At 45.3% G+C, this 25,248-nt stretch overlaps 1 protein-coding gene across 2 annotated transcripts in view; it reads right to left on the bottom strand.

Moving 5' to 3' along the window:
* DAAM1 (dishevelled associated activator of morphogenesis 1) overlaps positions 1-25,248 on the bottom strand; it is a 189,446-nt gene that overhangs the window by 98,138 nt on the left and 66,060 nt on the right. For both annotated transcript variants that reach the window (XM_077819544.1, XM_077819543.1), the window contains exon 2: positions 23,340-23,563. In XM_077819544.1, coding sequence (XP_077675670.1) covers positions 23,340-23,522 — 183 coding nt within the window. In that variant the 5' untranslated portion in view covers positions 23,523-23,563. The remainder of the gene's footprint in view (positions 1-23,339; positions 23,564-25,248) is intronic.

The raw sequence follows: 25,248 nt of genomic DNA on the forward strand, positions 1-25,248 counted from the left end.
TCCTTTCTCCCATCCTTTGTCTGTTTTGTTTATTTAGACTAACACCCTTTGGAAAAAGTGACGGTGTCTTACTATGTGTGTGTGTGTAGTGCCCAGCACAATGGGGCATTGATCTCAGCTGGGGCCTCTACACGCTGCTATAATAAATGTTATGAAAATGGTTGCACAAGTCTAACTAATGGCTAAGCATGGGTTACTGTTTTTAAAGTTACCATACCCATGGGGTATGCTTTGTAGACTGCCACTGCTTTATATTTTAAAGTTAGACTCTCAATAATATTTACCGCATTGTAAACAATTTGTGCAGAAGTTAAGACTTAATGACATAAGTGGAAATAGAGATCAAAGAAAAGATAGAGCTGGGTGAAGAATGGATGTTTTTGGTTCCCGAGCAATTCTGAAAATTTGAAACAAAGTTTTTGAACCAAAACCAAAAACTTTTCCAAAACTTTTCAGTAATCGAAAAATTTCAAGTTAGGTGGAAACTTTTCATTTTGAGCCAACTTGAAAAAATGTGCTTTGATTTTAGGCATTTTGACAAAAAACAAAGGAGGATTAGTCTGACAAAACAGCCAGAGGAAAAGGTGATGGTCGTGGTGGTGAGAGTAGAACATAGGGTGGGTGCATAGATGCTAGATAGATAAATTTTTACAACTTGAAAATGTATTTATCATTAACACAGTACATTTCACTGTATTCAATTTCCAGTGTTTAATTGTAGAACACAGCACTGTGTTACTCAGAAACACCTACGCAATGACATCCGAGATTATACTTGAAAGAGGGATGTTTAAGTCAATAACATGTGGCAACAAATGAACGTGAAATTCCCCATAATCAGTCACTAATGAGTGTTACTGTCAGCAATAACAGAAACATAAGAGTGAAGGCCTGATTCTTCAGTCATTTGGATCCATGGAAACTATGCTGTGCTGTATGTGTAAAGGTCATTTCTGGCTTTTTGGATTTTATGCACTCCAGCAGAGGATTTGTAACCCAGGAAAGGGTCATATTATTCTGCTCCATGGACACTCAAAATTAAAAAGAAAAGGAGGACTTGTGGCACCTTAGAGGCTAACAAATTTATTTGAGCACAAGCTTTCATGAGCTACAGCTCACTTCATTGGATGCATTCAGTGGAAAATACAGTGGGGAGATTTATATACACAGAGAACATGAAACAATGGGTGTTGCCATACACACTGTAACGAGAGTGATCAGGTAAGGTGAGCTATTACCAGGAGGAGAGCGGAGGGGGCGGGGGGGACGACCTTTTGTAGTGATAATCAAGGTGGGCCATTTCCAGCAGTTGACAAGAATGTCTGAGGAACAGCGGGGGGGGGGGGGGGGGGGGTGACGACGACGACACACTTCCTGGACACTATGGCGCTAAATAGCGATGGTCACATAACCACTACCCTATACCGGAAACCTACTGACCTATGCCTACCTACATGCCTCCAGCTTTCATCCAGACCACACCACATGATCCATTGTCTACAGCCAAGCTCTACGATACAACCGCATTTGCTCCAACCCTTCAGACAGAGACAAACACCTACAAGATCTCTATCAAGCGTTCTTACAACTACAACACCCACCTGCGGAAGTGAAGAAACAGATGGACAGAGCCAGAAGAGTACCCAGAAGTCACCTACTACAGGACAGGCCCAACAAAGAAAATAACAGAACGCCACTAGCCATCACCTTCAGCCCCCAACTAAAACCTCTCCAACGCATCATCAAGGATCTACAACCTATCCTGAAGGACGACCCATCACTCTCACAGATCTTGGGAGACAGGCCAGTCCTTGCTTACAGACAGCCCCCCAACCTGAAGCAAATACTCACCAGCAACCACACACCACACAACAGAACCACTAACCCAGGAACCTATCCTTGCAACAAAGCCCATTGCCAACTGTGTCCACATATCTATTCAGGGGACACCATCATAGGGCTTAATCACAACAGCCACACTATCAGAGGCTCGTTCACCTGCACATCTACCAATGTGATATATGCCATCATGTGCCAGCAATGCCCCTCTGCCATGTACATTGGCCAAACTGGACAGTGTCTACATAAAAGAATAAATGGACACAAATCAGATGTCAAGAATTATAACATTCAAAAACCAGTCGGAGAACACTTCAATCTCTTTGGTCACTCAATTACAGACCTAAAAGTGGCAATTCTGCAACAAAAAAAACTTCAAAAACAGACTCCAAGGAAAGACTGCTGAATTGGAATTAATTTGCAAACTGGATACAATTAACTTAGGCCTGAATAAAGACTGGGAGTGGATGTGTCATTACACAAAGTAAAACTATTTCCCCTTGTTTATCCCCCCTGCTGTTCCTCAGACATTCTTGTCAACTGCTGGAAAAGGCCCACCTTGATTATCACTACAAAAGGTTCCCCCCCGCCCCCGGGTCTCTCCTGCTGGTAATAGCTCACCTTACCTGATCACTCTTGTTACAGTGAGTGTGGTAACACCCATTGTTTCATGTTCTCTGTGTATATAAATCTCCCCACTGTATTTTCCACTGAATGCATCTGATGAAGTGAGCTGTAGCTCACGAAAGCTTGTGCTCAAATAAATTGGTTAGTCTCTAAGGTGCCACAAGTCCTCCTTTTCTTTTTGCGGATACAGACTAACACGGCTGCTACTCTGAAACCACTCAAAATTAAGCAGCCACAGATTGTCCTTCAAACCCACAATCTCTTTGAAACTAGGGGTAGGAAAAGGAATTCTATTTCCAGTTTTTGAAGCCAACAGTTCAACTCTCAATTTACAAGGTTCACTTGCAACTCTGCCACAGAGCCAGAACAGTGCACAGTTGCAGTGTGCAACCTCAAATTCCTGTGTAGATCCAATTAACAATCATGCACCGTACTGACTCAGACACCGGGAGATTCCAGCTGACCATTGACTTTGTAGTCTATTTGTGCTCTCATTCTTAAATCCCCATCTCAGTGACAGGAGAACACAAGCTAGTCTGGCATAGTAGAGGCTGGGTTACACACATACACACGCCCACCACCACCTCTCCTTTCATTGCACTTCAGCCCTGTCCTCCACCAGCCTTTGCACTCCACTCTTGGCATACTCACGCAGAAAGATTTGCCATTTTAAAAATATTCCATTTCAATTACATCTAAGGCACGTAAAATAACAAAACTCAGTCTGCTACTAAAAGGAAGTCTCTACCCAGAGTGTTTTTACTGGAAACAGATATGCTACTTTCAAATATTTATCCCATACAGTTAAACTATTAACCTTTAGATGAGGGCACCCACTTGCACGCCAAAACTCTATTTGAAGAGGAGAGTTTGAAAACATATTGGGGATTTAATTCAAAAGGCTTTATAGGTTGCTTCTGGTAGGTACAACACAGCAGCGTAACGAGTTGCTTTGCTAACATTTCAAGGCATTTCACTGGAACAACTGTGGCTGCTCTGAAGTCTCTCTCCCCTAAGCACAAGTAGTGCAAGCTGCTAATATACAGTATTTCTCTCAAAGTTAGTTTTAAAACCAGGTGGGTTTTAAGTTCATTACTTTAAATGGTGAACTGTGTAGCAAAGAGTGTTGGGAAGCACTACTGTGTGTTTAGTGTAGTTTCCTTTCCGGGAGAGAAAGCGGTAAATTTTAAAGCATGGGGTGAATAATGTGTCTGGAGTAACAGCACTGAAGGGTTCAGACGAAAACGAGAAAGTAATAAGAGGTAGTGATGCAAAAGAGGATAAGCCAAACAAACAAGAGTCCCTGCCTTGAAAGAGCTTACAGTTTAAAACAGGGGTGGGAAAACTTTTTGGGCCGCAGGCCACATCGGGGTGGGGAAACTGTATGCAGGGCTGGGGCAGGGGGTTGGGGTGCAGGAGGGAGTGCGTTGTGCAGGAACGGGCTCAGGGCAAGGGATTGGGGCAGAGGGTTGGGGTGTAGGAGAGGTGCGGCAGGGGGCTCAGGGCAGGAGGTTGGGGTGCAGGAGGGGTGCGAGGTACACTCAGGGAGTTGGGGGGCGGGGTGCAGGAGGGGTTCAGGCTCCAGCCCAGCGCTGCTTACCTAAAGTGGCTCCAGGGTGGCAGCGACACACACTGGGGCTAGGGCAGGCTCCCTGCCCACCTGCCCTGGCCCCACGCCACGCAGGGAAGCGGCTGGTATAGTGTATTAAACTGCTCCGCGCAGGAATGTGCTATTGATACGTAATGGATTGTAAGAAACTGCTATTGTAGTAAACTCCTACCTACACCAGCTGCTTCTGAGAGCAGCGCGGGGCCTGCAGCACCACGGGGGGGCCAATCCCGCAGGCCATAGTTTGCCCACCCCGTGGTTTAAAAGCACAACCACAAGAAAGAGGGCTCCGAGCTGCAACACTCCACAGAACTGGTGGTTACTCAGAAGGTTTTTTTGGAGGGGTCCTTGCCAGACACCCACCACAGGTTGTTCTAACAAGACACAAAATCTGGACCATGCAAGCAAAAAACAAAACAAAACACCCAAAAATCACTTGAGAGAAACCTAGGAAGCAGGAGGTGGGAATGGAAAGACTTGTGCAGAAGTTGGATTGTGCAAGTACCTACATGGGCAACAGAAATTAGATGAGAGAGACCTCTCAATCTAGCAGACAAAGGTAGAGCAAGATACAATCGCTGGAAATTGAATCTAGACAAATTCAGACTAGAAATAAGATGCACTTTTTAACAGTGAGGATAATTAACCACTAGAAGAACTTACCAAGGGTTGTGGTGGATTCTCCATCACTGGACATTTTTAAATCAAAATAGGATGATTTTCTCTAAAGAAGACGCTCTAGTTCAAGCACAACTATTGGATTTGAAGCAGGAATTAGTATAGGGAAATCCTATGGGCTGTGTTATGCAGGAGGCCAGACTAGACAATCACAACAGTCCTTTAAAAAAATCTACGAAAAGCTTTGAAGGACTTTGATCTTGATGCAGATAGGCGCATAAGCCACTGGAGGAACCTAAGAAAGGGAAGACACGAGTGAGGTGGCAGGAGGTGGTTTTTATAAACCTGGAGGGGAGAGGGACAGAAGAGGTGGGGAGTCATGGTGGTGATCACAGTAGAAGTTGAGATGAGAGATGACATGGGCATGACCAAGGGATTCAGAACATTTTTATTCTTAATTATTTTTGTTAATATATTATCTGTATCATTCCAGGGAAAGAGATGGGACTTAGAGCCAGGATATGTTGGGAAAATGAGGCATCGTCGATGAAAGAAACAAACATTCAACTACACGAGCAGTAAGAGATCCAAATTCCAACTCTGACTAGTGGTGTAAAACTCCACTCACCAAGGCCCTGCAGTAGGACACAGAGTCTTAGCCGAATAAACTCATTAACAGATCTTAGTTGGAGGGAAGGACACTAATCTAGTAATTTAACCCTTTCTTGAGTGTCACATATGCCACGGTGGAAAGCTTGATATGCAACATCTTCTGTATTCTGTAAGCCAACAAATCCCAATCAATCAGTGAAAGTGGCAGGAAGGGAGGAAGTGCTGGGCTTTTACACAAAACTTAATAATAAAGTTCAGCCATCACCAATTCACCCAGAGGAAACGCTTTAAAGTGAAGTAACTTGGAAAAAATAAGTTTATCAAATGGGAATACAGGAATGACGACACCAACGAGCATCCCAATACTCAAGGAGAGATTTTCAAAGGCAAAAAGGGCAGTTAGGCACCTATTTACTCTTGAATATCTCTGGGAGTTGGGTGCCTTGGAAAATCTCCCCCTTATTTTATATCCACTGATATTTAATAGCATCAAAGTACGTCACAAAACGATCCTTCCAACCTTTTGGATGGACACCAGGCTGTTGTGATTGGATCCAGCTCCTGAATCTCTCACATTTCCAAGCCCCTGGGTCTGGGCAGTGATTTATCACTGTTCCTCATTTTGGGTCTCAAGCGCACTCCCATGTGCAGACCCCACATCCAACGCCCTCCTTGGGCAGCTGGAATTTGCAGTCCGGCTGCCTGGATCCTGGAACAAGTGCCACAGCCCTCCCAGTTGCTTAGCCATGTTCCCCAGGGTCCGCCTGGCTAGCAACGCACTAGTTTTCTAGTTTCACCTTTCAGTGACCAGGTGGCAGTAAAACAAGCACACATGGGCCGAGCAATGGAATTTCTTGCCTCCTTTTTCCTCCTAAACAGCACTAGAGCTGGATCTGAGGAAAACAACGAACTCCTGGCTGCATTCCCCTTGGTGTGACCTTACCATCCCCGTTTCAGAGTAACAGCCGTGTTAGTCTGTATTCGCAAAAAGAAAAGGAGTACTTGTGGCACCTTAGAGACTAACCAATTTGAGCATAAGCTTTCGTGAGCTACAGCTCACTTCATCGGATGCATACTGTGGAAAGTGTATAAGATCTTTTTACACACACAAAGCATGAAAAAATTGGTGTTTACCACTACAAAACGTTCTCTCCCCCTACCCCACTCTCCTGCTGGTAATAGCTTATCTAAAGTGATCACTCTCCTTACAATGTGTATAATAATCAAGGTGGGCCACTTCCAGCACAAATCCAGGGTTTAACAAGAACGTCTTGGGGGTGGGGGGTAGGAAAAAACAAGGGGAAATAGGTTACCTTGCATAATGACTTAGCCACTCCCAGTCTCTATTCAAGCCTAAGTTAATTGTATCCAATTTGCAAATGAATTCCAATTCAACAGTCTCTCGCTGGAGTCTGGTTTTAAAGTTTTTTTGTTGTAATATCACAACTTTCATGTCTGTAATCGCGTGACCAGAGAGATTGAAGTGTTCTCCGACTGGTTTTTGAATGTTAGAATTCTTGACATCTGATTTGTGTCCATTTATTCTTTTACGTAGAGACTGTCCAGTTTGACCAATGTACATGGCAGAGGGGCATTGCTGGCACATGATGGCATATATCACATTGGTGGATGTGCAGGTGAACGAGCCTTTGATAGTGTGGCTGATGTGATTAGGCCCCGTGATGGTGCCCCCTGAATAGATATGTGGGCACAGTTGGCAACGGGCTTTGTTGCAAGGATAGGTTCCTGGACCACTAACCCCGCAGCAAACCCATTGTTCCACTAAGACAGAGCCATTCAATGTTGATCGCCTTTGATTGCTCTGTCACAGCTTCCCAAATGTAGCCTCTCCAGTGGCTGTCTAGTCCCTGCTACAAGATAGAGGCTCTAAACAAACAATGAAGGTTACCCTCCAAGTGACTTTCAAAAGACAACACGGAACGCGTAACTTGACAGACCTATTCCCAAATGGTCACAGTGCCAGCTGGAAAAACTGGGCTATGTCCACACAAATCAAACTAATCAAAGCTGGCAGCTCCAGTTCTTGCAGTACAAAGAGTCAGTCTATGAGCATCTCTCCAGGGCAACACCACAGCCCTGTTCTGTTTTGTACGGTGCCTAGCACGATAGGGGCCTGGTCTGTGACTGGGGCTCCTAGGTGCAACTGCAATACAAACAAACAACAGTCTGCGAGACAGTGGAAATGGTGTGAAGTTTCAAGTGGTCTATTTACCTCATGGAATTCCTTTTACACAATGGCCAGCACAGCCTCCGTTCATTAAATGATTACCAGGTTTACACAACCAAACTCCTTCATCTGTCTGTCTTAACCGGAATTAAGAACAGTTGGATGGATGCAAAGCAGCCTTTTGAAATGCAAGCCACAGCACCACTTTCTTTGGACTGCTGGGCAAATACTTGTGAATGGACATTGAACACTTTTGTAGAAAGAGTCTATGAAGGAACGAAACCCTGTTAGCTTGCCGAGATAAATCAGTGACTTGCAGGTTGGGATGCTGCATGCATTGCTCTTTGTCACGCTTCAGGTCTGGTCTACGCTCAGTGGCGTAGCTCGGTGGAACAAACAGGGGCAACAGACATGAGAAACAGGGGCACGGATAGGAAGAAAGGTGCCACCCGCTTGTCCTCACCGGGCGGCGAGCCAGGTCCGAAATGCCGCCAAGGCCCCGGAGCGCATGAAGGCCCCCGCCGAGCCGGAGCGCATGAAGGCCCCCGCCACTGAAGACCTGGAGTGCCGCCGGGTGAGTAAAAATTAAAAAAGGTGCCTATAAATTAAAAAAGTGCCACTTGTCCTCAGAGTGGAAGCGGCCGCTCCCTTCCCCTCCAGCTTCACTTACTGTCTACACTACAGATTTAGGTTGATGTAAGGCAGCTTATGTCGACCTTCACTATGGAAAAGTCTACACTTAAATTTCACTCCCACAGATGTAACTCCCCTGCTACGCCGACTTAACACCACCAGTGGTGTAGATCTGAGGTCGACGCAGCGTCAGTGAAGACACTGCATTGCTTATGACAACTGTTACTGGCTTTCAGGAGCCATCCCACAATGCCCCACACTAACAGTACTGTACAGTCAATACAGGTGTTCCTGGTTAGGACATGCATCACCGACACAAGAAGCAAAGTGTAGACATGCGCAAGCGATGTAATTACTGTGGCAGCTGTATGCCGATGTAAATGAGGTCAACTTAACTCTGCAGTGTATACATGGCCTTAGTCTAGTCTGCCCTATGATGCTGAACAGACACTTGGGTACCTGTGTAGTTTTAAACACAGCATGTTGAGGAGACTGTTACAAGGAGGGGAAAAATGAACTTATGCAAAATGTAGCAGGGCTCAGGGTATTTTTTTTTTTAAATAAACTTCTTTAAAATCTGGTGTTTATATTGCGGTTTTTCCTCCACATCCAGCAGTAAGCAGCGACCAGTGAATGAGCAGCATTATAAAAAGCAGGTGCAATATATGATCGCAGGATGTAACTACATGAATATCGCTAAACACTCCAAGGACTGGGAAGAGTCCACAGGGATGAGAAACCAAGCAGATGGATTAGAAGGATGCCAATAACACTAGCTGCTCAGAAACTAGAACTTTTCTTCTTTAAGCTGAGACTCACTTTTGAAAATAGGTAGCAAATTTTGCATTAACTGGTACAATATGGGAATTTAAAACACACACTGGTTGAAGTCTGCATCTACTTCTTATCTTGGAGGTCCCACCCACGTTTTTGTTTCTTTCCAGTTGTTCTTCTCAGAGGTCATCCATTTGATTTACCCAAGTATGCTGCAGTGTGAAGGAAAGTTGCAATCAGCATTTTTCCCTCTGCACCCCATCTAATCCTCTCCTTCCTTTAAGCAAATGCATTGCCTCTTGTGACCTCTTTGCTGATGTCAAATGGAAACTTTTTTCTTGCTGTTTAAACAAACACCCGGTACCGGCAAAGCGCGGATTATTGCACCAACCACTCTGAAAACAGCGGTCCATTGCAAGCTACTGAACCCAAGAGTGAAATTTTACATCCTAGCTGGACTGTGGCTTTATTATGGGAACATGGGCTCCTCACTTTAAATCCTCTTAATATTTACAGTTACAGGCTCATTTTGAAAACAAAATAAATAGTAACTATTGTCTTATTGATGATCTGTTACTGTGAAAGACCGTTATTTCTGGAGATTAATACAAATCATGAATCAAACAGACCATAAGCTTCTCTGGACAATAACTGCACCTGGTGTGTCTATCCTGTACTTACAATAAGCAGAGTTGGCACTTAAGTGAAGTTTCAGGCACCCAAGTCTGTATTTATACATTTAATAAGTGGCCAGGTTGTTACGAGGTGCCAAGAACCCCTCATCACCTCTAAAAAGAAACAAGAAAAAAATCAGGCCAATTTATTAGATGTATAGATATGGATTTAGATGCCTAATGGGAGGCACCCATGTTCAACTGGTTTTGTACTCATGAATGATTGGTTTTGCAGCAAACTGCTCAAAAATTGCCCAGCTCGATGTGCCCAGCTGTGTACCACTAGAGATACATTGGAGGATCTAACAGGGAATAAAACAAGTGTTATTCAAACATCACTGAGATGAACAGCTATGCACACAGGACTGGACAGATTCAGCCAAAGAAGACTGCTTATCATGTACGCAGACTGCAGCTGTGCCAGAGGAAGGGGCAGCTCTCAATTGGTTTTGGACACTGATATAATGTGAAACTGGGTTCCTTGGATACAAGAGGTGGCTGTTCTGGGGCGAACAGGAAAGCCTGGTTTTCGTACAGCCCTGGACCCCCTACCTCTGTACAGGGATATTTCCATTGAAAGAGCCCAGAACTCCTGGTTCTATTGTTTTTGACACTCCCGCCCCGTAGGACAAGTGTGATTTTAACTCACAGACTGTACAAAGCAAAGAGACATCCCTAGAGGATGGAATGTCTGGATCTTGTGATTCAGCTCCTTAGTGAGATGTTTAGCAGAAGCTGGCAGCAGCTGGTGTTATAATATGCAAGTCCCTTCTTGCTCAACTAATTCTTTGTAGCTGTGCTCACATTCTGCTTAACGTCTAGGCTATACACCTGAGCTAACCTTTGCCTTTAAGACAACCCAATTTGTAAGGCTAGTAAAGATGGGGTATTCCATTTTGGGGTGCCCTGTGGAGGGGGAAGCTTTTACCCCAATCTTAAAGAAGGCAGTGGCGTAGGTGTCTAAGGTTTGTCCACACTTAAAACTCCACTGCGGCACAGCTGCACCACTGTAGTACTTCAGTGTAGACACAACCTATGCAGATGGGAAGGATTCGCCCATCGGCGTAGGTAATCCAGTTCCCCGAGAGGTGGTAGCTAGGTTGATGGAAGAATTCTTCTGTTGACCTAGTTCCATCTACACAGGGACTTAGGTCAGCTTAATGCCGCGACTCAGGAGTGTTGACTTTTCATGCCCCTGACAGATGTAGTTAAAGCAACCTAATTTTCTAGCATAGACAAGGCCTTAGGGCCAGGGGAATTGTGATTCTCTTTCTTTGCATGGTGCTCTGAGGAAGACTACCTTTGGGGTCAGAGAGACTGGACTGAATGGCACTGATACTGGATACAATGTACAACGTCTGGTTCCACAGACCTTATGACAGGTTTCAGAGTAGCAGCCGTGTTAGTCTGTATTCGCAAAAAGAAAAAAGGAGTACTTGTGGCACCTTAGAGACTAACAAATTTATTAGAGCACAAGCTTTCGTGAGCTACAGCTCACTTCATCAGATGCACAGAATGTCAAGGTTCCCTCCCCACTCTGAACTCTAGGGTACAGGTGTGGGGACCTGTATGAAAGACCCCCTAAGCTTATTCTTACCAGCTTAGGTTAAAAGATTCCTCAAGGTAGAAACTTTGCCTTGTCCTTGAACCCTATGCTGCCACCACCAAGCGTGTTAAACAAAGAACAGGGAAAGAGCCCAGTCTTCCCCCCAAAATATCCCCCCCACCCCCACACCTCCTTGCCTGGGAAACGCTTGATAAAAATCCTCACCAATTTGCATAGGTGAACACAGACCCAAACCCTTGGATCTTAAGAACAATGAAAAAGCAATCAGGTTCTTAAAAGAAGAATTTTAATTAAAGAAAAAGTAAAAGAATCACCTCTGTAAAATCAGGATGGTAAATACCTTACAGATGCAAAACAGAGAATCCCTCTAGGCAAAACCTTAAGTTACAAAAAGACACAAAAACAGGAATATACATTCCATTCAGCACAGCTATTTTACCAGCCAACAAACAAAAGGAAATCTAACGCATTTCTAGCTAGATTACTTACTAACTTAAGGAGTTATGAAGAGCATTCCTGATCTGTTCCCAGCAAAAGCATCACACAGACAGACCCTTTGCATCCGATGAAGTGAGCTGTAGCTCACGAAAGCTTATGCTCTAATAAATTTGTTAGTCTCCAAGGTGCCACAAGTCCTCCTGTTCTTTTTACAGACCTTATGGTAACTTAACCAACTCTCTGGACATGAAGTTGGTATCACAACTCCATCATGGTATTTCCTATGAATCTGCAAAAATGATCTGGAGGAAAGCCAAGAATGATTTTTAGCAAAACTCCTCCCTGCTCAGGCTATTTCTTAGCCACACTAACAGCAAAGCAATACCTCTCTCCATTCACTCTTGCCTGTAATCCTTACTAATGCATGAAGAACACAGTACAAAACCCGAGCAGGTAGGAACAGGAATAGCCAGACTGGATTAGACCCATGGTCCACCTAGTTTAAGCTCTTGTCTCCAACAATGGCCAGCACCAGAAGCATGTGTGCTCGAAGAGGGACCTGAACCCGGGACCCTCCAATTAAGGGTACATCTACACTGCAGCTAGCAGGTGCAATTCCCAGCTCAGTAAGACATAAATGTGTTAGTTCTACTCGAGCTAGCATGCGGAAAATAGCAGCATGGTTGCGGCGGCATGGGTGGCAGGTCAGGCTAGCCCTGTGACTACAACCCCACCAGAGATCCTAGGTACGTTTTCAGGTAGCTAACCCAAGTCACCATCCGCACCACTGAGGCCACGCTGCTATTTTTACGGCATTCGCTCAAGAGGAGCTAGCATGTGTACATCTTCCCAGGCTGGGATTCACACCTCCCAGCTGCTGTGTACGTGTAAGCCTACGAGTCTGATGCGCTAGTGACCAAGCGATCCAGGCACACACCGCTTACACTCCTCTTCTGTTGTATACAGCATGGAAGCCACTTCACGGGTAGAATGTGTCATTTTTCCACCTTGGAGCTGTTTTCCTCTGAAGCAAACGTTTCCTTGCTCGCCTTCCGCCTGCGACAGGTGTTCACACCGTATTAGAATACGGTCCCTTCGCAAAATTACAGGTTTGACAGAGCGAGGCCCTTACACCAAGGAATGCCTGCGTGCTGTTTTGGTAGTAGTAACAGATATTGCCATTGCACAAACAGTTCAGCTGAGATAGAGCGTCGCACTGGATTATTTTATTCCAGTCTGTAGAACACGTGTGGGCAGAAATCTCTCATTTCCTAGATGAGTAGGTGTGTGACTTCTAGATCAGACAGTTACCGATCAAAACATATGTTTAAGAGATTACTCGCAATTGCGTAAAACATAAAGGTGGGAGAAACAAGTATGGGGTTATTACCTAGTGAGTGACAGGTGGAGCAGAGAAAGACAAACAACTATATAGATCGCAAATACAGAGCAATCACTAGCTCGTGAGGTTTTGGAAGGAGCACAAGGAAAACCCAGCTGTCCAAGTGGTTGGTATTTAATGAGCAGGAATTGGGGCATCCCACTGAAGTAGTCTTTGCCTTGCAGTGTCCTCTTGGAGCGATTTTAAGAAAACACATGAACCAACCAGTGATTTTTCCCCACAAGAAGTGAATTTACATTTGAAAGGAAGCTGGTTTTGTGCTTAAGGACTCAAGAGATCTGGGTTCAGTTCCTGGCTCTGCTACAGAACCCCTGTGTGACCCTGGGCAAATCACTTACTCTCTCTTTGCCTCAGCTTCCCATCTAGAACATGGGAAATATAATCTTTCCTTCCTCCTGCCTCTCAGGGTGTATATGTGCAACACCTAGTTCAATGGTGTCCTGATCTCTGTTGAAGACCCTTGGTGCTACCGTAATTCAAGTAGTAACAATCAAAATGACCCCAATTCCTGTCCCCTTGAGGGAATAACTTAAGTGAGGGTAACCATAAAGAAAGACTTCATAAAAATGGGGGTACTTGAAGCTATTTTTGTGGCCATTTACACACTATTACCAAGACACCGAAGTCAAACCCTCGTTCTGCAAAAAAGCAACCTCACAGGATTCTCTGACCTCCGTTGGGTCTCCTAACATCCATGTGACTTTTCTCAGGAATAAGTATGTAGCAGACCCAACCACAGGATCCACTGTACACAAATGGGAGTTGGGCCCATGAGGTCCACAGAATCCAACCCAATGGGGCAAATATTAAACTTCTCATAGCTCCATTTGATTTGTGCAATAAATATATCTCCATTTTTGAATGGGACATATTTTAAATAACTTTAGAATAAAATTTTGTCTTACATACGCTTTTCTCAGACTAAGGGGATCTCAGCATCATGAAATTCCTGGTAGTGCAGTGACCATGTGGCTAGGAACAGCACTTATGCCCATAGCATTCGTTTGCATGTAAGTTTTAAATATGAAAGCTTTGCCTTGCATCTGATGCATCAGCTGTTGCCTGAATGCCATGTCTTCTGCATCGGCAAAAATTCACACTCTTCTAACCAGAAACTAAAAAGAACAGAAACCAAAAAGAGAGAAATCATTTACTAGCAGGATCAATTTTAATTACAATCTCAATTAATAATTAATTTCCCAGTTGCCCTTCTTATTAACACATCAGTGTTTGATAGGTCACCTTCTTCTAATTTCTATGTTACTTCTACTGACAATCCTGAGTTCTAAACAGCATTTTGAATGCTTAGTGAAGTTAATGGATTGCTAATGCAGCTTTAAAAAAAAACTATTAATTTACAAGCATTAGCATGCCCACTGCTCTACAGAGTTCATAAACATTAAAAGATAAACACCAAATAACTAAGTGCTTAAGGGGCTAGTGGCTAGGAGGGAGGGCTGCTGTTCTCAGAGTCCCCAGAGGAAAGCCATGAATTATTGATCTGCTAAAGTTTTACATACACAGTAATGTTGCAACTAGTGTATTACTTCAAAAAGTGAAGCTTCAACAGTTTTCCCATGAGTAGTTAGTTGCTCTGGGATCAGAGTTTAAAGATACTATGAACAAGTATACAACTAGGCCTTTGGATTCAAAGACTCCATTCTTTTCTACATAAGATCACCCTCATTGTGATAGCATCTGAGTGCCTTCCAGTCACTCAGTAAGTTACATGATTAACATCTATCCCATGAGGTTTGTTCCCTTTCTCTCATCCTCCCTATGAAGTCATCTATACATGCAGAATGTGAAGCCTCAGCAGATGCCCCATTGCACAAACACATGGCAAACACGGAGAGTGGAAATCCTTCAAAAGTGCTCGAAGTCGCCGATGCAAATAAAACCGCAGTAATCAAAATGGGTCGCACAAAACAGAAGCCTTCACACGACTGACTTATTAAAATGCATGGAGTGTCCATCTTGTTGTTGGCTGCTGTTCAGTGATGGCATGTAGGCTTAGCCATGCAGTGTTCGCAAAGTCGTATGAAATCCCAGGATTAAAAATCGTGATTATACATTTTAGGACCATCACGTACGGTAGGAACAGAGTACTACAAACAGCGCAATATAAACACGATGGGCTGTTTAAAAGGTAATGCAGTGTTAATCTCAATGATTTGGGATGTTCTTTCCTACACGTAGTAGGATAATTGAAAGTCAAATCTCTAACACGCTACACTGAAGAATAGAAATGTTACAAGTATATCAAAACAAACGCATATTAGAACCACAAACAGCTTTTTATTAATAAAAAGCATCTCTCATTCCAATTGATCCATCATGCATCTGAATGAAGTAGCAGAGTTCAGTGTTACAGAAGGGGAAGCTAGAAATTGTGCCACGTCAGAGAACATATCTTCCCCTCCAGTAGATTACCGCTTAATGCGGTCACAAATAACTCAGAATATCAACGATTCTTTGCAATTAAGGGTCTGTTCCACCCAGGCCAACTGGAGCTAGGGATGCAGGTCTCCCTGCCCAGCGCTCCACAGCTTTTGGGATGTAGAAGTGTGAGAGAAAAGAAAAACACTGCTCTGGATGAATTCCTGGTTGACCAAGGAGTGGCAGTGGCTGGCCCCATAGGGAGCAGTGAGTGGGATTTTCAAAAGAACCGAAGTGATTTAGAAGTAAACGTCTCTTCAACCTTCAGATGTGACGTGTCCTCCTGAGTCACTAAGGCATTTTGGAAAATCCCTCTGAGTGTTTGGATTTCATCAGCTGGAAAAATGAGCCAGCCTGATGCAGGGCTTGGCAGCGAGTGAGGCTCTGGAATATTTCTCAAGGTGCAACTGTGGTGAATCACCTGCTCCTGGAAGCGGACTAGTTTTTTTCTCCCCCATGCCCATTTAACAAAGGTTGGGGAGCAAAATGCCTTACATCAGAAGCTACAGTGTCTCTGCTTGGAACCTCTTTACCACACCTTCAGACACACTAGGCAGCTCACTGGACATCCGAGCAGAAGGGACAGAGGCCCAGATCCTCAAAGGTGGTATCACATACCCTTGAAGATCTGGGCCCAAGTACCTTGGCAACCACTTCTAACTAAAACAATGGAGAAGATGCTGAACAGAATACAATTGGTTTCATACAGCCTGCTCCAGGCATGAGATACCCCACTGGGAAACAACGTAAACCTAGATCACCAGCTTGTTTGAAGATTCAGGTGGTTAAATCAGCCCGTTATCTTGCGTGTTGCTATTTTATTTATGGGATGATAGCGTTGCTGTAACCAATTCTGCAGTGAACACATCTGACACCACTTAGAAAGCTCAGAGTGAGGAGAAGACACACAGACAGAGAGGATGAAGGGACCATCACACTGGTTGTGAGTGTCGATCCTGCTATCTAAAGGGGGAGGGTTAAACCTTCATCAGCAGACACTCTGGGAATCTGGTAACCCTTGCTGGTAACTGTGTCCCATTGTGTTGCTACCTCTCAGCTGGGTTTCCTCCCCAGCCTACCAGTCTTCACACACCAGCTGCCTCCCTGCTGCTCTGAGGGGGAAGCCAAAGTGACATCCACAGAACAGCACCAAGACTTGCAAATTTTCCTGATGGCGAGCCCTTCAGTGCGGGGACGGTCTCTTGCTAACCGTATGTACAGCGCCTAGCACAATGGGGCCCTGCCTTAGCCAACGCTCTGTGGTGCAACCCCAAAAGAAAACGATAAACAACAAGTTGCTCTTCAGGCAACTTCACAGCCCACATTTAGCAGCAGCTGAGAGAGCATCATCCGATTCCCAATGCGGGGCAGGGACATAACACCTACGGCATCCAGTCCTCATACCCCAGCCTGGCTGGAGTCGTTCTTACAATTTTATTAAGATAACTGTGTGCAGGAAGGACAGCATGCTGCAGCCGCCACAAGCCAAACAGTAGCTGTTTCTGTCGTGCCTTGGGAGAAGTATCTTCAGCCAGCCGTAGTAAATTCAGTAATTAAAATTTACACTACATTATCCCCCTGTGCCCTCGTCACTGCCTTCAGCACAAGCCACAATAAAATGCCTCTGTGTTAGGGAATACTTTGGAGAACTGATCTAGTGATTGGGGCTCACGTCTCCTGAGTTCCAATCTATTGCCACCAACTCATTTTGACTTTCCTTGGGCAAAGCATTTAACTTCTCTGTGCTTCCCTTTATCCACCTGTGAAGTGCATATAATACTTGCCTAACCCGCGGGGGATGTTGTGCAACACAACACACTCCATGTTTTAGAATCATAGAATCACAGAATATCAGGGTTGGAAGGGACCTCAGGAGGTCATCTAGTCCAACCCCCTCTCAAAGCAGGACCAATGCCCAATTTTTGCCCCAGATCCCTAAATGGCCCCCTCAAGGATTGAGCTCAAAACCCTGAGTTTAGCAGGCCAATCCTCAAACCACTGAGCTATCCCTCCCCCAATTTCAACATAACAGCAGGTACTAAGGAGCTGTGAGGGAATCAATCATTCACTGAGTCCATGGAAAGACTAGTTGTAGGCATGAAATGTGAAGTATTGTTATGGTAGAAGCTACCAGATGGTGCTGTTACACAGACTTGAAAATTCTTTTGCTTAGCGTGCAAACAAGATTTTAGTCTTTGAAGAAATGATATATTGTTGTTATCCTCAATATGCAATAGCATTTTAAGAGAAGCTGTGGAAGATAGCAGAGAGCAAACTCTCTGCCTTTTCACTGTATTTGGAGGCAATTCTTGAGAAAGATGAGCCTCCTGGAAGCCATGGATTGGAGCGTGGGCTGAGATGCCTGCATGCTGTTTGCGACTGCCTCTGTGCCAGGTCTAGTGTATATGTGGAAATAAAGAAAGTTACAGTGTGAATATACCAAGAATCCATGTCACTGGTTTCCAAAGGGAAGCCAACCTGGAAGGCCCCAGAATTCTGCTACCATTTGGCAGAGGGGCAATGCTGGTGTGAGCAGTGGGACTCAGGTATCTGAAAAAGGGGCAACAGTGTAAAACAAACCAATGTTGCCTGCTGGGGCTACACCTCCTCATTAGGTCCAAGTGAAAGTGAACTCTTCCTGTCTAGAGCTCATAGAACACATTGGACTGTTTTGCTTAGAGTATGAAAGGATTTTTCAGCAAAATTTGAAAGTCAAAGCTGGTGGCATCACCCAGCTTGGCGGTCATGGAAAGCCCTGCAGGTTGTCCCAGCAACCTGAACAGTTCCCAGGGAACCGTGAAGCACACAGCAGCTAACTTGCAGTGGAACACTTTGATTTTGTGGAGGCCTATGTCCACACAGCTGCTCCTCCTTGGGTGGCTCTGGGTCACTGAAGCCCTGACAGAACAAGAGACAATGAACTCTTTCAGATGCGGGCTGGTGCCCATTGGAGCTGCATTCCCACAACTCCCAGCTGCAAAGTCATTGACGTCGTGTGGAAGGAAGAAGGGGAAGAGTGAACGTCTGCCAGCAAAAATTGCAATATTTTCATGTTCTCCAAGACAAAAAGAGGCCACAGACTGCTAGACAAGTATGAATTGTCCTCTTCCTGTCAGGATCACTAGGAGCAGAAGTTTAGACGCTGGCCTGATTAGCTTAACAATCCACCTAAAGAATCTGGCTCCCTGTTTTGTTGCTGTTCCTCTAGAGAAACATCTGTATATCCACAGGTCTGGAGACAGTTCAGGGTATCATTAGATCAAAAGCAAACATCACTGTGGAAGTCTCAGTACACCAGCTAAAATCAACTGGATTGCACCCAAGATTACTAAAGACCGCGGGCGCGGTGGGCTGCAGAAGGTAAGCCTTTGGCAAACCCGAGTTTGGGGTAGGTGCATCTGACGCCTCCATCACACATTCAGTGCACAATCTCTGGTCTTCGGTCTCTGCTCTGGAACTATCGCTGATTGCTCACATGTTAAGAATGTGACAGGTTTTCAAATGAATAGTCACATCCTAAACATCCAACCCCGATAAGTTTTCCAGGACTGACTCAAAGGAAGCAGACTTGTCACACTAGGTATGAGAATAAAATGGGATTTGCAACACTGAGTTTGCTGAACTTGCAACTACTGGTGCTTGCTGTATGATCCACCCAAGAACAAAAGGCTAGCCTTATTTCATCATCAGAGCTCCTGGATGGTACTGCCAAGTCTCCAGACTAAAATATCTGAGATAATATATTGCTTAAATCCCAATTCTATTTTATTTTTTGGGGAGTGAGTTGTGGGGAGGGGGGAAGACAATTCTTCATGAGGTCCCACAGTCTACGACAATAAAAAGCAGAGAAATATGGCTAGAAAGAGCCAAAGACAGATGGCCTTATGGTTAGATGCATTGGACTGGGACTCAGAAGATCTGTGTTAAAGCTGTGCCATCAACTTCCTGTGTGATCTTGGGCAAGTCACTTAACCTCTTTGCAGGTAGGTCTGCCCTTTGAGCCGGAGGCATAAATCCCAGCTCAAGCAGACATACCCGCTGTAGCTCTGATCGAGCTAGCGTGCTAAAAGTGGAGCCTAGCCACCAGCCACACACGCAGCAGGAGGGACTCACTGCCCTGAGTACTGGCACACCCGGGACGCTACGCATGTCCTTGGGGCAGCTAGCCACTCCCGCTGCCTGTGCCAGCATGGCTACACTCTGCTTTTAGGGAGCTAGCTTGATCAGAGCTAGCTTGGGGTGGGCTCCTTGAGCTGCAATTTACACCTACAGCTTGAACCTCACTGGGGCTTTGATCTTGGTGGGGACCCTCTAGGTGCTACTCTCGTCTATAACAATAGGATTCCACAAGTCAAACTGGGGGCTGAACGTGGGAGAGCGTTTTTAGATGGTTACCCAACTCCCAAGGAGAATGCTTTACAGATTAAAAGCTAACGCACTGGCAATGTACATTTGAAGCTAGCCTCTCACACTAATGTTTGTCGATTTGTAGAAAGCAAGTGTTTGCACACTGCTTAGCCCAACAGGGCCCTGATCCCAGCCAGGGATGCTGGGTGCTAGTGTAAAACAAATCGTATCACATCGCTGATACGTGGCATAAACAAGTACAACCTAGAAAAAACCCTATAACTCTAGGCCTGCCCTAACATCAACTTCAATGCGTGAAGCCTCAAGATTATTTCTGCATATTTCAAATCACCTCGTCCCTGTTTGCCAAAGTAATTAAGTGGATTCAAAACGTCTTTTTAAACAAACAGAGGGAAGAAGCCGCTCATAGAGCGGTTCCAAGTTGTCGACTGTGAACTGTGTGGCAGCATCAGGGCTGCCAGGGTTTTAAAGACACACCTTTCAGCCCCTGTCAGGCTTCAGCAAGCGTAAAATCAGCCCAGCACCCCCAGCTGGTTTTCCTGTCGCTGTTCCAAATGTTACACAGTGGGCTTATACAGAAACAGTGGGACATTTTCCAAATCATTTAACTAATGCTGAAATCGAATACTCAACTCCGACAGGTTACTGCGAGCAGTAAGACGAAGGGGCTGGGTGTAGCAAGACGAGCTGGCCAAAAGGGTTTGCAGCAACATTTGTATTTATTTTTAAACTCTCCCTGGTGAAAATCTGCCTATTTTTGAGTTTGCAAAATGTCAGAGAAATCGGAACAGTCTTGCAAACACTGGGAAAATCCCTGAGAGTTTCTTGTAGATATTTGTAATGGGGAAAGGGGGAAGCAAGAAGTGGGAGCTTGGCTGCAGGGTTTCCACATGGTTTCTTTGAATTTCAGGCAGACCTGTTGTGTTGCGACTGGTTACACAGTTCTAGGGTACGGGCGCTGTTTCCTCCCATTGGATTAGTCTGCCCTCATGCAATCAGGTGGCTAGCAGTGGGCCACAGCTGACTCCTGTCACAGGGAGTGGCTGAATTTTGAGCTCATTCTCCCAGCCTGTTAGGGGAAAACAAAAAACCTGACAGCAAGGAGTGGCTGCTTCCTAGCAGTGTGTGTGTGGGCAGAGGGAGGAGAGGAGTCACTTAGACACCACCTAATCACCTGAGGCCAGCCAGGAGGAGTGTAACTGCCTCCCTAAAAATCATGCGTGGAGAGTGGTCCATACACCAATAAGGCATTGGAAGAGGTAGCAGGACAGTCTTTCCATGCAAAAAGAAACCACCATATCCTTCAGGCCTGGTGGGAAGGAGAGCTCTCAGGGCCTCTTGTGTAGGCAGGGATTCCGTATGAACCCCAGGCCTGGTGTTTAATTGGTTCTGATAAGCCTCCAAACCCTGATTCTCCAGGGAGGCTCCCCCATCGCTAGATGGATCTGTAGGCTTAGCATGGCGAAGCTGACGCTGGATCATAGCACGCTCTTACGTTCAGTTTGGCTATGCTAACCAGAGCTGGGCAGGAATTTTCCATTGAAAGGCTTTCCAGGGAAAAAACTCATTTTCCACAAAATCAAGATGCTCCATGGGAAGATTTAGATTTAGCTGAAATTCTTCAATTTTCCACCAGGAAAAGCAAATGGAAATATTTTGTTTTGGGTCGGTTCAACCTGGACATTGTTTTATTGAACCAACCTGAAATGTTTCTAATCAGTTCAACAAAATAAAAAATTATATTTCCTTATCGGAGTCATTATACAGGCCCCAGTATCTCCTATGGGCCAAATGCCCTGGAAGACTGCATCTCCCATAGTGCAATGTGGATTTCCCATCTGACCAAGCTACATGACAGGAGATACAATCCAGGAAGCCTGACCCATATGGGAGAATGGGTGCATTAAGCTCCCAAAATACAACTCCTATGAGGTAACAAACCACAATGGCAAAATCCACTAAAGTTGAACTGACCCGAAATACTTAGTTTTGAGTCAGTTCAACAAACTAAAAACCAAAACATTTTGCCTTCAGGAATGTCAAAATTGGGGCAAAATTCTGTTCCACAAAAAAAACATTTCAATTTTTCATTTTGATTTGGGACAAAAACCAAGTGCTGAAAGGTCGGCATTTCCTGTGGGACAGAAATTCCAAATTTCGCTCAGCTGTAATGCTAACACTTGGGTTTACGTGCACTTTATTTCCTTCCCCTTCCAATCAGAGCATACAGGGCACAAGAATCATTGATGCTTTGAGTATACCATGGGGCCCTGTCAAGAGGCAGCCTAGCAAAGGAACTGTCGCACCAGAACAAGAACCAAAACACCACCATTCTGCCCTCAGCCTCATGCTCACTGCCCTCACTCCTGCTGCCCAAAATTACAATTTAAGAAGCCACATGCCACTTGGGAGATTACCACATCCCCATGGGCTGCAGAGAAGGAGGAGATTGCAGCAGTTGGAACAACACGAACACACTATTAGTATGGAGTAGAGGACATGTCCATATTTACTGCTTAGGCCTCATGGCCACCTGCATTGCCACAGCACTGGGATAGATCCATCTGCTTTTCTGATCAGCCGGTGCTCTCAGTCCTCCCTTGGCCAGTCATGCCATGCAGCAGCAGCCATGGAGCAATGGGAGACCGCTCTCAGCTGGGCCAGCTACCTACATTTCTACTTCCAGAGCACTAACTCTCCAAAATGCCTAAGCTCCATCTACCGAGCTGCTTCCCACCCAACCATTCCAGTCCCTTTTCAGGTTACCAGTGGTTCTGCACCACAACCTGCCCTTCCACTCTGGGAATCACAACCGACAAGGAGATAGGTTTAAACAGGGCTACGGATGAGACCAATCAAAAAATTCAGCTCAGTTGGCAGCCTGCCCTGGGGAGAGGTCCAAGACTGGGGTGCAGGTGAGGACCGACTAGGCTGCACTGGCAGCACCGTGTGTGGAAAGTTACCCGCCATGCCAGCCTACGCTACATGCTTATGGCCTCCTGGCTCAGGCACGGTTAGAGTCTCTTTCACAAGCATCATGGCATCATCTATGCCTGAACTAGAGCCCACAGGGCAGGGAATATGTACTTCTCAGGCACATCATCAGACCCAAACAAAGCAATATACTGAAAAGGAAACAGCCACCATGAACAGAATGCGGTCTGGGGAAAAAGACTGACACTAGAGTGGGTTTTCTTCCAGGAGTGAGATGAAAAGAGCCTCAAAACTCCACATGTTCTGTGGGGAGAGAGTAATACTCTTTTACAGGAGCTCTGTATCAACCAATGGAATTCCCCATGCATAGCTGGAAGTCACCGGTGCATCCAATGGGAATTCAAGGCTCAGGGGGCCGTCCAATCACCAACAGCAGCAAACCCTGATGTTCCTGTCAATTAAAAGCTCATTTGAAATTACTCCTCCTGACCTTGCACCTATTAAAGTCAGTGGGAGATTTGCCATGGACGTCATGAGCAGGATGGGGCCCAATGTTTTTCTATGGTGCCCTCCCAAAAATAGCTACCCCATTGCCACAAGAAACATGCAACACTCACCACAAGCTCACTGAACATGACATCCAGCTCTTCCACCGGGGGCATTGGCAACGCCGGCTCCATAGTCTGTAGGGCGAAGTTGCTGTCATTGCGAAGCCGGTAGGTGATCTCCGGATGGTCGTTGCTTCGGAAGCAGCAGAAGATGAATGAAATCCCCCGTCCACTTCTTTTTCTTGGGGCCATGGCCAAAATCTTCTGTGTCCCTTCCTTCTAGCTACTAAATCCTACAGAAAGAGAGGGGACAGGAAATGCTTGAGTATCCACTTTGTTCAAGTGTGTTGAGATCTACTGAGAAGAGACTCAGAATCAAAGGCACCCAACATACACAACTTGCAAAGTGACATTTACATGCCGAAGATTTCTGTTCCGGTTTGACATTTACAGTTCCAGCAACCTTGACGACTGCGCTAATTAAAAGATACCTTTGTTCTCTTATGGCCATAATCTTTTTTTTTTTTCCCAACTGTAGCTAAATCGAGAAGTTGCCAGTAGGCAATTGCTGTAGATGAAAGACGGTGGGATACACCACCGTTCTGTTACAGTGCTGAGAGCTACAAGAAGAACTGACCCAAGCCCTCCGATTCCTTCTCTATCTTTTATTGTCTCACTCCAAGACAGGTCAAAAGTCACTCTGATGCCAATTAGCCCCATGCTATACTACACTACTCTTTTTTAGCTCGTGTGGACCTCTTGCAGCATTATTAAAAAATATTTTAGACTTAGTGTGTTGGTACTACAAACAGTTCTGTCTGGTCTACACGGTCAGCTAAAGTTTTCAGCATTAGAGGACAACCTTTACGATTCCGGGGCAGATCCTCAGCTACTGTGAGCCAGTAACACACCAGGGCAGTCAAGAGAACTTGGCCCATTTTACACCAGCTGAGGATCTAGCTCTGGAAATGTTATTTTTAATTAAGGGAAGCCATTTTTAAAAGTCAAATTTAAGTAATTTTTTTAAAGGAGGTACAAGCCCTAGGTCTGCACAATCCTCCCCTGCATCCAAGCTTAAATTAAAGTGTCCCTTCTCAACATCACAGCCTGAAATCTCATTTCACATTACACACCTCAGGGTTTACACAAATGTGACCATTTGATTTGCTTGCACAGCCGTGAAATCTCTTATTGTCACTTGCTACCTGAGAGTTACAAGCTCAATTAATCTGCAGTATGCTGGAATCAAAGTGTTTTTTAAAAGGTATCCCACACCTGGCAAGAAAGTTTTGCTCCCCACAACCAAAAGTTTCCCAAAACAAAACATGTCTTCTCAATAGGGAAGGCAAATTCACAGATTTTTAAAAGGCCCCCCCAAGTACCATTTTCCCTACTCTACAGATAGGGAAATAGAGCATGGGGAAGTGATTTGCCTAAAGCAGGGGTTCCCAAATTTCATTGCACTGCGACCCCCTTCTGACAACAAAAATTACTACACGACCCCAGGAGGGCGGACCAAAGCCTGAGCCTATCCGAGCCCCGCCACTCTGGGCAGTGGGAAGAGGGTGGGGGCGTGCGCGCAAAGCCGAAGGGCTTCAGCCCTGGGCACGGAGCCTGTTAGCTGAGCCCCGCTGCCCAAGGCTGAAGCCCTTGGGCTTTGGCCCCGGGCGGTGGGGCTCAGGCTTCAGCTAAGGCCCCACAAAGTCTAATGCCAACCCTGGCGACTCCGTTAAAATGGGATCATGACCCACTTTGGGGTCCTGACCCACAGTTTGAGAACCGCTGGCCTAAAGCGATGCAATGAATCAGTGGCAGAGCTAGGAAAAGAAACCTATTTCATGATGCTCCCCTCCCATGCAAATCCCATACCTTCACCACAGGACCGGAACTTTAGTTCTCTTCTTCCATTTCAGATTTTCAAACTGAAAGCTATAAATATATAGACGCTATCCTCAGAACACATCTGGTGTTTTCAAAG

Source organism: Eretmochelys imbricata, chromosome 6, assembly GCF_965152235.1.
Source record: "Eretmochelys imbricata isolate rEreImb1 chromosome 6, rEreImb1.hap1, whole genome shotgun sequence".
NCBI lineage: Eukaryota > Metazoa > Chordata > Testudines > Cheloniidae > Eretmochelys > Eretmochelys imbricata.